The 14,804-nt window shown below is 45.6% G+C and overlaps 2 protein-coding genes across 4 annotated transcripts in view; both read right to left on the reverse strand.

The window, feature by feature from the left end:
* Positions 1–6,682: 6,682 nt before the first annotated feature.
* On the reverse strand, positions 6,683–7,944 carry LOC120573837. Of its 2 annotated transcripts, none has more exons than XM_039823700.1 (2): positions 7,482–7,944; positions 6,683–7,259 (listed from the first exon to the last, which is right to left on the reverse strand). In XM_039823700.1, exons 1-2 carry the CDS (start codon positions 7,780–7,782, stop codon positions 6,982–6,984), a joined length of 579 nt encoding a protein of 192 aa, XP_039679634.1. In that variant the 5' UTR covers positions 7,783–7,944; the 3' UTR covers positions 6,683–6,981. The 2 variants fall into 2 exon arrangements, with proteins under 2 accessions (XP_039679634.1, XP_039679633.1); XM_039823699.1 differs by having other exon boundaries at positions 6,683–7,127; positions 7,169–7,944.
* A 2,393-nt stretch (positions 7,945–10,337) lies between these two features.
* nlk1 (nemo-like kinase, type 1) overlaps positions 10,338–14,804 on the reverse strand; it is a 35,312-nt gene continuing 30,845 nt past the window's right edge. For both annotated transcript variants that reach the window (XM_039823694.1, XM_039823693.1), the window contains exon 12: positions 10,338–14,708. In XM_039823694.1, the coding sequence (XP_039679628.1) occupies positions 14,660–14,708 (49 nt within the window). In that variant the 3' untranslated portion in view covers positions 10,338–14,659. The remainder of the gene's footprint in view (positions 14,709–14,804) is intronic.

The following is a 14,804-nucleotide window of genomic DNA, read 5'->3' on the forward strand; positions in this document are numbered from 1 at the left end:
GCTCAGTGTGTCAAAGGAAGGAAGTCCCCCGGCAGTCTAGGACTATAACAGCGTAACTGTAACAGGTAACTAAGAGAGACAGGTCATGAGGAGAGGTAGCTTTTTCGGGCTTAGAACTCTCCCCCTGCCGGATCGGGCTTGGCTGGCCTGCCTCCCTCTACTTTGTTAGTAGTAGTTACGGTTGGGTTAGGTAAAGGAGAAAGCAACGGTTGGGTTAGGTAAAGGAGAAAGCAACGGTTGGGTTAGGTAAAGGAGAAAGCAACGGTTGGGTTAGGTAAAGGAGAAAGCAACGGTTGGTTTAGGTAAAGGAGAAAGCAACGGTTGGGTTAGGTAAAGGAGAAAGCAACGGTTGGGTTAGGTAAAGGAGAAAGCAACGGTTGGGTTAGGTAAAGAAGAAAGCAACGGTTGGGTTAGGTAAAGGAGAAAGCAACGGTTGGGTTAGGTAAAGGTGAAAGCAACGGTTGGGTTAGGTAAAGGAGAAAGCAACGGTTGGGTTAGGTAAAGGTGAAAGCAACGGTTGGGTTAGGTAAAGGAGAAAGCAACGGTTGGGTTAGGTAAAGGAGAAAGCAACGGTTGGGTTAGGTAAAGGAGAAAGCAACGGTTGGGTTAGGTAAAGGAGAAAGCAACGGTTGGGTTAGGTAAAGGAGAAAGCAACGGTTGGGTTAGGTAAAGGAGAAAGCAACGGTTGGGTTAGGTAAAGGAGAAAGCAACGGTTGGGTTAGGTAAAGGTGAAAGCAACGGTTGGGTTAGGTAAAGGTGAAAGCAACGGTTGGGTTAGGTAAAGGTGAAAAAAGCAACGGTTGGGTTAGGTAAAGGAGAAAGCAACGGTTGGGTTAGGTAAAGAAAGCAACGGTTAGGTTAAGTAAAGCAACGGTTGGGTTAGGTAAAGGTGAAAGCAACGGTTGGGTTAGGTAAAGGAGAAAGCAACGGTTGGGTTAGGTAAAGGAGAAAGCAACGGTTGGGTTAGGTAAAGGAGAAAGCAACGGTTGGGTTAGGTAAAGGAGAAAGCAACGGTTGGGTTAGGTAAAGAAGAAAGCAACGGTTGGGTTAGGTAAAGGAGAAAGCAACGGTTGGGTTAGGTAAAGAAGAAAGCAACGGTTGGGTTAGGTATATAATAAAAAATATAAATAGTATTACATTTCAAAATCTAAACTTTAGGCCTTAAAAAGTCCTAAATTCATTGACGTGTTGTGTTATAGGTCCAAAATAATTTTAAAAAGTAAACATACACGCCCACTTTCTAAAGCCACGTGGCGTGTTACCGCGAGGTGACGGTTGGGTTTAGGAAACGCCTCCTGGGTGAAAGATTCTCCCCCTTTCATACTACTCGCCACGGCGTCAATTCACCCGCAATCACAAGGTAACGTAAGTCAATGGAGGCCAAACGGCGCTGATAAACACGCTGAAAAGAGAGCATGCGTCTTGATAACACGCCAATAATGGCGTACGAAGTGGCGTGTGATCAGAGCCGGCCCTAGACCTTTGGGGGCCCTATGCAAAATCTGGTTGGAGGCCCCTTTGATCATTTTAAGTAAGGCCTAAAGAAAAGCAATGACTACCTAATAACTATACGGTACATATTATTATTATTATTATTATTATTATTATTATTATTATTATTATTATTATATCTACTATGTTTGATGTCTAACAGAAAACATGATGATACCACTGAGCTGAGTGGCAGTGCAAGAATGAAAACACACTGATGAACTTGCTGAATAAAAATACTGATGAAGTGATTTTCACTGACCAAATATACATTTTTAATTGACAACAGTTTGAGGCACAAGCATATATATATAATTTAAATTAAATAGAGCAAATAGAATAACATTTAAATAAAATATTATATAAAATAATAAATAGAACCTCTCACCTATTAATAACAGTATTTTTTCCTGTAAAATTAACAAAATTGCATTTATGTTGAGATTTTTTGAAGTGTTATTTATTTCAATAACACCAAAGTAATTCAAATGATTTATTGAAAATTTTGAGCATTAAACACTTAATTTCCTGCATTCTGGTGAATTTCTATGAACCTATTTCTACCTTTTTCTGAATCAATATGCTTTAAATATCTTTATGTAAAGAGAAACATAGATTACAATCCAAATATAAAAACATAATGGAATATATTGCAGTAAGGCTCTCAGGCATTCTGTATTACTTTATCTATTTATTTTACTTTGGATCAACTTTTCTAATTATATCTGAGTCCGCACACATGTAGCCTATAGGCATCATTTACTCTTCCCTCCTGTTCTGCATCTTTTGTTGGGGAAGTAATTTCCGTAATGTGCATATGACAATTATTCACCTCAATGATACATTAATTCATTTTAATGTATTAATAAACCTCTGGACTGTAATATTTCAGAGGTGTTATGTCCAAAACTTTGTGCACATTCAAAATACGGTCTATCTGTGTTCCCTGTGATTTGGAGGAGTCGTGATATTTTGAGAAAAATAAAGTTATAATAGGCTATTACAAGAATAAAGTCACTATATTTCAGAAAATAATCTATACCTGCACCATAGTCTGCTGTGCATTACGTGATTGCGCTGCTGATAAGGTAGATCTCAGACCTCCTGACAGACTCAGGTCTGGTCTCTGAATGAGACAAACTAGGGAAGTGGCTGCTGTACGCTGCTCTATGTCGGAGGTGGAAAACCGAAACTACTGAGCAGCGTCCTTTATAAAGCTGAAGCCGCCTTTTACAGCGAGAGTGGACACTAACTTTCACAGCTTTCCTCACGTAGAGACGGTTGCTAGGTGATAGCACCAAATACAGCATGGTCGGACCCCGCACGTAGCTGCCCGGTCTATTCGCCTCGGAATAATAAACAGGACCAAGTTACATTCGGGGCTGAAGACGCGGCAAAATCAGCTCACACTGCTCCTGGTGTAAACCGGGACATTTTGGCATCCCGACAAAAGGGACAAGCAATTCAAAACCGGGGCTGTCCCGGTCAAACCGGGGCTGTCCCGGTCAAACCGGGACGTCTGGTGACCTAGGGGGCCCTCTGCTGGCCACGGGGCCCTTTGCAATTGCAAAGGTCGCTTAGTGGCTGGGCCGGCTCTGCGTGTTGTACATTCGCCACTTCATGACATCAGTCTGGTTTCAGCAGAAAACGGCTCTTTAAAAAGCATTCTGGTTTCAGCTTTTAGATTCAATTCAATGTTCAGTTTGTTCAGTGAAAGAAAGTTGGGGATGATTTCCTTTCATTAGTTTTAATTAAATGCAACGAGCAGTTTGTTGTGTATTAGCCAACGTGATATCATGACTTAACCCTCATGCCCTCTTCGGTCATTTTTGTACATTTTTCTCAAGTTTTTTTTTTCATTTTGTGATCATTTTTGCTGTGTTACTTCTTATGGCATGAAATTTTGTAGGAATCCTTCTTTTCAGTCAAATTTTTTAAATCCAGTGTTTTTTACTCTTACATGTCTTTTATACTTAAATGATTCATTTTGTACCCTCTGGACACCTTCGAGGCCCAAAATGTCAACGCACAAAAACCTGTTATTAAATCATCATATATCAATATTTTTTTCTGCTTTTTTTTCATGAATCACTTAAACAACTTCTAACCTAATCAAAACCACCAAACATTCAATCATTTTCAGGATTTTAACCCTTTAAATGCCAGTTTATGTATTTGAAGTATGTCATTTTTTATAAAAAAAACACAAAAATTATTTTTTTCCCATATAATGAATAATATGTAGATGGGGCTTGGTGGTGATTAGAGGCTTGGATATGTCAAAGATAAGCAACAAAACTGATTTGATTGCATTAGTATTTTTATTTAATTCCAGATACTCCCTCTGAAACCCTTCGGGGGCAAAAATGTCCCCATTGACTTCCATTATAACCACATGTTTTGATCTCACTGCCTTTACAGTATAAAACCATGCATTCTGTAATGTCAGCATTTCATTTGGAAGAAAACTAGTCATATTTGACATTTTTACAGTATTTCACCAGATTCAACCATTTTGCCCTTGTAGGCCGATTCCGGAAATTATAGTTATATTATGGAGCTTTGTGTGTGTGTGTGTTTTGTGTGGTTGTGCAGCATCACGATCGTGAGCAGTGCGTGCTTGGGTGTGTGTGTGTGGTGTGTGTGTTGTCTGTGTATGTATGTGTGTGTGTGTGTGTGTGTGTGTGTGTGTGTGTGTGTGTGTGTGTGTGTGTGTGTGTGCGCATGTATGTATGTCTGTGTGTGAGAAGAGTTTGTGTAAATCTGTAAACAATGATAATTTTAGTGGTGAAAAAGGCAACCTTACTTTTGCCAGTTATATTATGGAGCCGTGTGTGTGTGTGTGTGTGTGTGTGTGTGTGTGTGTGTGTGTGTGTGTGTGTGTGTGTGTGTGTGTGTGTGTGTGTGTGAGAGAGAGCGAGAGTTTGTGTAAATCTGGGTGAAAACAGGGCATCTTTTGAAGGATGCATTTCATGTGTCTTTGAAGACGTGCTTGAATAAAAACATTGTTTCCTGCATTTGTTGTAAACAAAACCAACTATTAGTGTGTTGATGCACCTGGCTCTAGAGAAGGAGAAAGACCTGGAGCAAAGAGAAGGAGCCTTTATCTTCCAGCCAACTGCAGGACTCATCTGAAGATGACACAAGTTTCTGGAGTCTGACAAAATGGTCACTGGTGTCCTCCAACTCTGTGAGTGCCTCTAACCCTTCCTCTGAAAGTGGAGAGGACACTGAAGATCCTGTCCATCCTAACATTGAATGGACAGTGAAGAATTGGCAAGTCTGGTCTCCATCTAATACTGAGACGCTGCGCAACATTCAAGCACCGACCGGCATGATGTCAGAGCCCACGAGATATGCCATATCAAGAATCCATGATGTGGCATCCTCTTTCCACCTTTTCTTCACTCCTGACTTGATCCAGCTGATTCAGGAAATGACAAACCTACACGGGAGGTGTTCAATCTCAGGATGGAGTGATGTGGATGCTCAAGAGATTTGAACATACATGGGACTTCACACTTGGCTGGTGTGTACCCGGTCCAAAGGGGAATCCACCGGAGCCTGTGGGATGTCCATAGTGGGAGACCAGTCTTCAGGGCCACCATGTCCCACAAACCATTTGAAATGATAGCGCCAGTTTACAGCACATGCAGGAGACAATGTTTTTATTCAAGCACGTCTTCAAAGACACATGAAATGCATCCTTCAAAAGATGCCTTTTTTCAGCCCTAAAGTGATCATTGTTTGCTTACAGGTTCACGCAAACTCACACACACACACACACACACACACACACACACTCACACACACACACACACACACCCACACACATACATACACTCACCTGGCCAGAAAGTAAGGTGCGCTTTTTTCACCACTAAAATTATCATTGTTTGTTTACAGATTTACACAAACTCTCTCTCACACACAGACATGCATGCACACACACCACACACACACACACACACACACACACACGCATACATACACACACAGAGCTCCATAATATAACTATAATTTCATGCATCGGCCTACAAGGGCAAAATGGTTGAATCTGGTGAAATACTGTAAAAATGTCAAATATGACTAGTTTTCTTCCAAATGAAATGCTGATATTACAGAATGCATGGTTTTATACTGTAAAGGCAGTGAGATCAAAACATGTGGTTATAATGGAAGTCAATGGGGCCATTTTTGCCTCGAAGGTGTCCAGAGGGAGTATCTGGAACTACATAAAAAATACTAATGCAATCAAATCAGTTTTGTTGCTTATCTTTGACATATCCAAGCCTCTAATCCCCACCAAAGCCCCATTCCCCTATGATTTATTTTATGGAAAATAATTAATGTTTTATTGGGTTTTTCATAAATAATTGTTACTTCAAAGATTTAAAACTGGCATTTAAAGGGTTAAAATCCAGAAAATGATTAAATCTTTGGTAGTTTTGAGCAATTTAGAAGTTGTTTAAGTGATTTATGAAAAAAAAGCAGAAAAAAATATTGATATATGATGATTTAATAACAGTTTTTTGGACATGTACATTTTTGCCTCGAAGGTGTCCAAAGAGAGTATCTGGAACTATGTAAAAAATACTAATGCAATCAAATTAATTTTGTTGCTTATCTTTGACATATCCAAGCCTCTAATCCCCACCAAAGCCAAATCTAGATATTATTCATTATATGGAAAAAAAAATCATTGTTTTTTGTAATAAAAAATGAAATACTTCAAATACATAAACTGGCATTTAAAGGGTTAAAATCCTGAAAATGATTGAATGTTTGGTAGTTTTGATTAGGTTACAAGTTGTTTAAGTGATTTATGAAAAAAAAGCAGAAAGAAATATTGATATATGATGATTTAATAACAGTTTTTGTGTGCGTGGACATTTTTGCCTCGAAGTTGTCGAGAGTAAGTTTTTTTAAGGAGGACATGAGGGTTAAACGTACACGCCCACTTTCTAAAGCCACGTGGCTTGTTATCTGGACGCATTTTGAGCGCGGTATACAATCTCAAGGTAATGTAAGTCAATGGAGGCCAAACGGCGTTGATAAACACGCTAAAAAGCAAGTATAGGTCTTGAGAACACGCCAATAATGGCGTACGAACTGGCGTGCCGTACATACGCCAGTCTGTGACCACAGAGAAACGTTTTCAGCACATTCACAAACTTGATTCTCAGACTTGTTTCTCAGAGATTTTTAAAAGCTTTATTTACAACCACGTCCTCAAACATCATTTCACAAACTTCTTCTTCTGGTTTCAGGTCTTTATCACGAAAACATTCAGGATAAAGTTGTAAAGAAAAGGAGGAGGAGCATTATCCAGTGTCCATTTATGTATTTATCATTCACTACTTTAACTCTAAACAGCTTCTTTTATTTTTTTAATAAGAAATTCAAGTATTTGTTGGAACACAAGTCAAAAAAAACCAACGAAGACAAAACATCAGTTTCATATTTATAATAAAAACATCAAGTTTCTTTTCATAGAAGAAAAACGAGTCTAATGTCTGGCGACCTGACCACGGTGACCACGGTGAGATCTGACCACGGTGAGATCTGACCACGGTGACCATGGTGAGATCTGACCACGGTGACCACGGTGAGATCTGACCACGGTGAGATCTGACCACGGTGACCACGGTGAGATCTGACCACGGTGAGATCTGACCACAGTGACCACAGTGAGATCTGACCACGGTGACCACGGTGAGATCTGACCACAGTGAGATCTGACCACGGTGACCACGGTGAGATCTGACCACAGTGAGATCTGACCACAGTGACCACAGTGAGATCTGACCACAGTGAGATCTGACCACAGTGACCACGGTGAGATCTGACCACAGTGAGATCTGACCACAGTGACCACAGTGAGATCTGACCACGGTGACCAACGGTGAGATCTGACCACAGTGAGATCTGACCACAGTGAGATCTGACCACGGTGACCACAGTGAGATCTGACCACAGTGAGATCTGACCACGGTGACCACGGTGAGATCTGACCACAGTGACCACAGTGAGATCTGACCACGGTGACCACGGTGAGATCTGACCACAGTGAGATCTGACCACGGTGACCACGGTGAGATCTGACCACGGTGACCACGGTGAGATCTGACCACAGTGAGATCTGACCACGGTGACCACGGTGAGATCTGACCACGGTGACCACGGTGAGATCTGACCACAGTGAGATCTGACCACGGTGACCACGGTGAGATCTGACCACGGTGACCACGGTGAGATCTGACCATGGTGACCACGGTGAGATCTGACCATGGTGAGGTCATCGAGTTAAAGAAGCTCTACGCAACACAACATGGTGTGTGTCTGTGTGTATATCTGTGTGTGTGTGTCTCTGTATGTGTGTGTCTGTGCGTGTGTGTATATCTGTGTATGAATGTGTGTGTGTGTGTGTGTGTGTATATCTGTGTATTTGTGTGTGTGTGTCTGTGTGTGTGTGTGTCTGTGTGTGTGTATATCTGTGTATGAATGTGTGTGTGTGTCTCTGTGTGTGTGTCTGTGTGTGAGTGTGTGTGTGTGTCTGTGTGTCTGTGTGTGTCTGTGTGTGTGTGTGTCTGTGTGTCTGTGTGTGTCTGTGTGTGTCTGTGTGTTTGTGTCTGTGTGTATCTGTGTGTGTGTGTGGTGTTGTATCTGTGTGTGTTGTTGGTGTGTGTGTGTGTGTATCTGTGTGTGTGGTGTTGTGTCTGTGTGTGTGTGTGTGTGTCTGTGTGTGTGTGTCTGTGTGTGTGTCTGTGTGTGTCTGTGTGTATTTTTGTGTCTGTGTGTATCTGTGTGTGTGTATCTGTGTGTGTGTGTGTCTGTGTGTGTCTGTGTGTGTGTGTGTCTGTGTGTATCTGTGTGTGTGTGTCTGTGTCTGTGTGTGTGTCTGTGTCTGTGTGTGTGTGTGTGTCTGTGTGTGTGTGTGTGTCTGTGTGTGTGTGTGTGTGTGTCTGTGTGTGTGTCTGTGTGTGTGTAGGTCATGGAGTTTAAAAGGATTTCTACTCAACAACACAAACGAAAGAAAAGAAAAAAAAAGTCAAAAAAGGGGAAAATCGTTTTCATTTAATGTTCCCTAAATCCAAGGGGGCGGGACTTTGGGCTCAACATGGGGGGGGGGGGTTAATTACAACCCCCCAATTATCAAACCGCCCACCCCACCCCTAATAACCCCTAATAATCTAAACCGGGGTGAATCTCTGCCAGTTCACCCCGTGATGTCCAAAGTTTACGCCCAACTGTCCAGAAAGCATGTTTATGGAGGAAAAAGGTACAACGTTAATTTAAGGGAACTAACTCGGCAGTTTGAGGAAATTAAGTTGGAATTTGAAGACAGATTCTCCCGAGAGGTCTTCGTAAATACGTGCCGACGGCGTGCGGAGGTGAACTCGCTTTCAACGAATTATTTTTAGGGAACAATCATCAAAACGTTCTGCCGACTCTTTTGACTTTTGTTAAAAATCTAATCAGATCACAACAAACAAACAAAACCTCTAATAAAAATCACTTCCTAAAGATGAATTAAATTAAAATTACCACAAAATGTACGTTTTTTTTTTTGTGTATCATCGCCGACAAACTCAACCAATTGCACAGCATCCAACCCCCCCAAACCTCTCCTGGGGGGGGTAATAAATATACACATGCAGATATACAGTCGGCCTGGGACACGCGCTGGGGGCCTGTCCAAGAGGAGCTGAGGTTTCAGGGGTTACAAATTAGGAGACTGTGAGGGGCCGACGAGGACGCTTGGGGGCCCCAGAGGCTCAGGGCCCCCCCCCAGACGCTCAGGGCCCCCCCCAGACGCTCAGGGCCCCCCCTGCCTGCCTGCTGGAGGATCAGGACATGTACAAGAAAAGAAAAATCCGGCATTACTCTTTCAAAAACCCCACGGTCCAGGAAAGTGAGGAGCTGCAGAAACTAGAACCAGGACGTTCCTTCGGTGAGTTCTCAGGAGCTCTGAAGGTTGGAGCCGCACGTTAGAGCCGCACGTTCAAACACCTGACCAAACTAACGCCGCTGAACGGCGAGCTGGCCGGCCGGCGCGGCGCTGGCAACAGTTAACCATCGTCGAAAAAGTTCCTGAGATCCTTAAAAAAATAATAAAAAGGTTCCAGGAAAAGTTGCTGCAGTGAAACCATGGGGGCGTAGGGATATCTGACTGCTGGGTTCACACGTGGCACTACTTTATCTACACAGCGCTGCACGTCACGCTGCTGCTCAACATTCATCAGACTTCACTTTCATTTCCATCAACACCAACCGTCTGCAGAGGCTCGTGTTGGGACGCCGACTGGTTAAAGAGTAACTCCTGGTTTTATCAACCGGAACCCGGTTCTCCTGTTTCTGATTGGCTGACGGGAACACCTGTCTGACATCGGTCCAGCAGTCAGCAGCAGAGAAACGAGCTGGAGTCTGAGTTAATAGGACGACTGTCCGGCTTGTATTTACCTTCAGTAAAACGCTGACAGACTTCAGAGTGAGTACCGACTCTAGAGTCACAGTGAGAGTGTGTGTGTGTGTGTGTGTGTGTGGTAGAGTGAGTGAGAGAGTGATGGTGATTATCTTCAGAGTGAGTAGTGACTCTAGGGTTAGGGTTAAGCGTGTTTTACAGTAACCGCAGCCAAGCTGGCGCGTGCAAATGTGATGTCATGAAATCGCCGTGACTATTTATACCGGCGCTGGTGGTGGTGACGCTAGCTGCAGTCTTCTCCTGAACAGAGGGGGCGCTGATGAGCAAAGGCTACCGACGCTGCTCTTTCTACAGACTAGAAGAAGAAGAAAAAGGTAAACAACGGCAGAACTGGCAGCAGCATTGACGTCAATGCTGCGATCTGATTGGATGATCTACTTGGTGGGATCGAGCCTTTCATTCACCATAAAAGAGCTCATCTTAACCAGGAAGTTTACCAGAGAGACCTGCAGTCACTCTGAGTCCTGGCAGCGCCCCGAGCCTCTTTGAACGCATCACCTAGCAGCTAGTTTCCCGTCTTTGCCCGTTCCTGTTCACTGAACTTAAACCCAAACTTTGAGGGTCATTTGGTGAGTCTGTACTTAAGAGTTTAACAGGTAGAAACCCAGCACTGTGATTGGTCTGGAGGAGCCTAAGCCAATCAGATGTTAGATGTATTCATATTACAGATGTCTTTCATATTACACGACAGAAATTTGGGATGCATTTCACATCTTCTGCTGAACTTATTTACTGAGGATCAGTACTGGTCCTTACGTGGCTCACAGTCTACAGACGGGACACCTGAGCCTGGAGCTCAGTCTACAGACGGGACACCTGAGCCTGGAGCTCACAGTCTACAGACGGGACACCTGAGCCTGGAGCTCACAGTCTACAGACGGGACACCAGAGCCTGGAGCTCAGTCTACAGACGGGACACCTGAGCCTGGAGCTCACAGTCTACAGACGGGACACCTGAGCCTGGAGCTCACAGTCTACAGACAGGACACCTGAGCCTGGAGCTCACAGTCTACAGACGGGACACCAGAGCCTGGAGCTCACAGTCTACAGACGGGACACCTGAGCCTGGAGCTCACAGTCTACAGACAGGACACCTGAGCCTGGAGCTCACAGTCTACAGACGGGACACCTGAGCCTGGAGCTCAGTCTACAGACGGGACACCTGAGCCTGGAGCTCACAGTCTACAGACGGGACACCTGAGCCTGGAGCTCACAGTCTACAGACGGGACACCAGAGCCTGGAGCTCACAGTCTACAGACGGGACACCTGAGCCTGGAGCTCACAGTCTACAGACGGGACACCTGAGCCTGGAGCTCACAGTCTACAGACGGGACACCTGAGCCTGGAGCTCACAGTCTACAGACGGGACACCTGAGCCTGGAGCTCACAGTCTACAGACAGGACACCTGAGCCTGGAGCTCACAGTCTACAGACGGGACACCTGAGCCTGGAGCTCACAGTCTACAGACGGGACACCAGAGCCTGGAGCTCAGTCTACAGACGGGACACCTGAGCCTGGAGCTCACAGTCTACAGACGGGACACCTGAGCCTGGAGCTCACAGTCTACAGACGGGACACCAGAGCCTGGAGCTCAGTCTACAGACGGGACACCTGAGCCTGGAGCTCAGTCTACAGACGGGACACCTGAGCCTGGAGCTCACAGTCTACAGATGGGACACCTGAGCCTGGAGCTCAGTCTACAGACGGGACACCTGAGCCTGGAGCTCACAGTCTACAGATGGGACACCTGAGCCTGGAGCTCAGTCTACAGACGGGACACCTGAGCCTGGAGCTCAGTCTACAGACGGGACACCTGAGCCTGGAGCTCACAGTCTACTGACGGGACACCTGAGCCTGGAGCTCACAGTCTACAGACGGGACACCTGAGCCTGGAGCTCACAGTCTACAGATGGGACACCTGAGCCTGGAGCTCACAGTCTACAGACGGGACACCTGAGCCTGGAGCTCACAGTCTACAGACGGGACACCTGAGCCTGGAGCTCACAGTCTACAGACGGGACACCTGAGCCTGGAGCTCAGTCTACAGACGGGACACCTGAGCCTGGAGCTCACAGTCTACAGACGGGACACCTGAGCCTGGAGCTCACAGTCTACAGACGGGACACCTGAGCCTGGAGCTCACAGTCTACAGACGGGACACCTGAGCCTGGAGCTCACAGTCTACAGACGGGACACCTGAGCCTGGAGCTCACAGTCTACAGACGGGACACCTGAGCCTGGAGCTCAGTCTACAGACGGGACACCTGAGCCTGGAGCTCACAACAAGCAGCAGCAGCATCTCACCGACAACATGCTTCTCTCTGAGCGCCGCGGCGACAGACGAGGAGCGAGGTCACAGAAGAAGAATCTGGAGGAATGACGGGAAGAGTTCACTTCACAGATATCTTTCGGGGGTTTTGAGGTAACTGCTTAAAACTAAAAAAAGGCTGGAGACACTCTTCAACAAACACTCAATAAATTAAGATTTTTTTTTGTTTTTTGTTAAATGTTGCTTTATCGGTTTCTCTCTCCGAAAAACAAGTCGCGGCAGAAAGACGTCGGCAGGAAATTATTTAATGTCGAGACGGGAAGGAGAAGAAAACACAAAGAGCTGCCGAACACTCATAGTTTGGGCATCTTTTCATCTGCAGAACCGCTACACACCCGCCTCGTTTAGTTCGGCTGAATCACATTAGAGATGGTTTGCCCCGCTGGCTGAATCACATTAGAGATGGTTTGCCCCGCTGGGTGAATCACACTAGAGATGGTTTGCCCCGCTGGGTGAATCACATTAGAGATGGTTTGCCCCGCTGGCTGAATCACACTAGAGATGGTTTGCCCCGCTGGCTGAATCACACTAGAGTTGGTTTGCCCCGCTGGCAACATGACATCATGACTTCTCGTAAACATACACGCCCACTTTCTAAAGCCACGTGGCGTGTTATCTGGACGCATTTTGAGCTCTCTGCGTGGATGTCTACGCTGTATACAGCGGACGTTATTATCTGTACACGTTTTAAGCGCCGTATACAGCGGACGGGTTGAGTTTAGGTAACAGGACCTGATCCCCGGTCTCCTGGTGAGAGTCCTGTGTTTGACCCATCCTCCCCCCCCGATCAACCTCCCTACAGATTCTCCCCCTTTCATTCTACTCTCTATGGCGTCAATTCACCACAATCACAAGGTAAGTCAACGGAGGCCAAACGGTGTTGATGAACACGCTAAAAAGCGAGTGTGCGTCTTGATAACGAGCCAATAATGCCGTACGAATCGGCGCCACTTCACGACATCAGTGTGGCGCTGGTGCGGTTCGTCTGGGCAGACGAGAACGCTGCTAAACTCTGTACTCCACCACAAAAGCTGGAGACAGACCCGGGCAGAGCAGAGCCGAGTCTCGGTGAGCAGAGCAGAGTCTCGGTGAGCAGAGCAGAGTCTCGGTGAGCAGAGCAGAGTCTCGGTGAGCAGAGTCTCGGTGAGCAGAGCCGAGTCTCGGTGAGCAGAGCAGAGTCTCGGTGAGCAGAGCAGAGTCTCGGTGAGCAGAGCCGAGTCTCGGTGAGCAGAGCCGAGTCTCGGTGAACAGAGTCTCGGTGAACAGAGTCTCGGTGAACAGAGTCTCGGTGAACAGAGTCTCGGTGAGCAGAGCCGAGTCTCGGTGAGCAGAGCCGAGTTTACAAACTCATCAGCTGATTACAAACTCATCAGCTGATTACAAACTCATCAGCTGATTACAAACTCATCAGCTGATTACAAACTCATCAGCTGATTCAGACCAGAGCAAACGATCTACAGGGGGGAAACTTTCCTGTCGCGTAGCTTTCAAAATAAAAAAGGTTAACGATCACACGATTTTGATGACATCAGACTTTAAAAACTGTGGGGACGAGTTCCAGATTGGTCTCCTGATTAAAGTCCGTCCTGCTGAATGAGGACAACACACAACACTGACCCAGGACCGGCCACCGCTCACCAAAATACAAACAAAGCTGAGTGGATGGGGGAGGTGGGTGGTTGTGACTGTGGTTAAAACCTGCTACATCTGTTAGATTGCATTATTAACGCTGCACCGACGCGCGGCGAAAACACAGTGAGTGATGTGTTTTTAAAGACAGAACCCCTTGGCGGCGTTTGGCGGTTAATGTCGTTGTGTTTGGGGAGCTCCGAACTGGTGCACGGCGTCCGTGTCGAGTTCATCGCCCGGTTAAATTAAACCATATTGCACAGGGCTGGAATGACTTCAAAAAAATCAACTAAGCAACAGTTCTACCAAACAATTAAAAACCATTATTTTCTTAATGTCTCTACGAACATTGATGGGAAATCCAATCTAGTACCGAGTTCCTCTTCTCGCTCATTCCTCCACAAGCACTTCAGCAGATTTATTTAAATTTATTTTTTTTAAATTCAGCACCGGAAAACACCTCGAGCAGTTTGGGTCGTCTAAAAAAAAATAAATAAAAAGAGTGAAGCTGAAACTTAGTAGATTAGGAGGAGGGACAAGGAGGAATCTTCAGGAGGAGCTCGGGTAGGTCAGCTGTTTAGGAGAGGGGGGGTCTGTCCTCTTCATCTCGTCAGGGGAACCAAACAGAAAGGAAAAAGACCCAAACTCCTCAGTATCTTCGTGGCTGATGAAATCCTTCCTCAAACTGTGCTGTCACTCCTGAGGAGGAAGAGGAGGGGCCCTTCATCTCTCCTCCTTCCTGGACACCTTGGACGAGTGCCATGCAGTGGACCTGAGGACAAACAACAGGCGTCCATCAGTCTCAGGCTGGGGTCACACACAAACATCCATCCATCAGTCTCAGGATGGGGTCACACACAAACATCCA

The sequence above is a fragment of the Perca fluviatilis genome, chromosome 15, assembly GCF_010015445.1.
Source record: "Perca fluviatilis chromosome 15, GENO_Pfluv_1.0, whole genome shotgun sequence".
Taxonomy (NCBI): domain Eukaryota; kingdom Metazoa; phylum Chordata; class Actinopteri; order Perciformes; family Percidae; genus Perca; species Perca fluviatilis.

Bases quoted from the DNA above. Each gene is read 5' to 3' on its own strand.
- LOC120573837 (XM_039823699.1), bottom strand. From the start codon at position 7,793: ATGACCTCACCATGGTCAGATCTCACCGTGGTCACCATGGTCAGATCT. The intron at 7,128-7,168 runs GTCAGATCTCAC...GTGGTCACCGTG, and splicing joins ATCTCACTGTGGTCACTGTG to GTCAGATCTCACCGTGGTCA.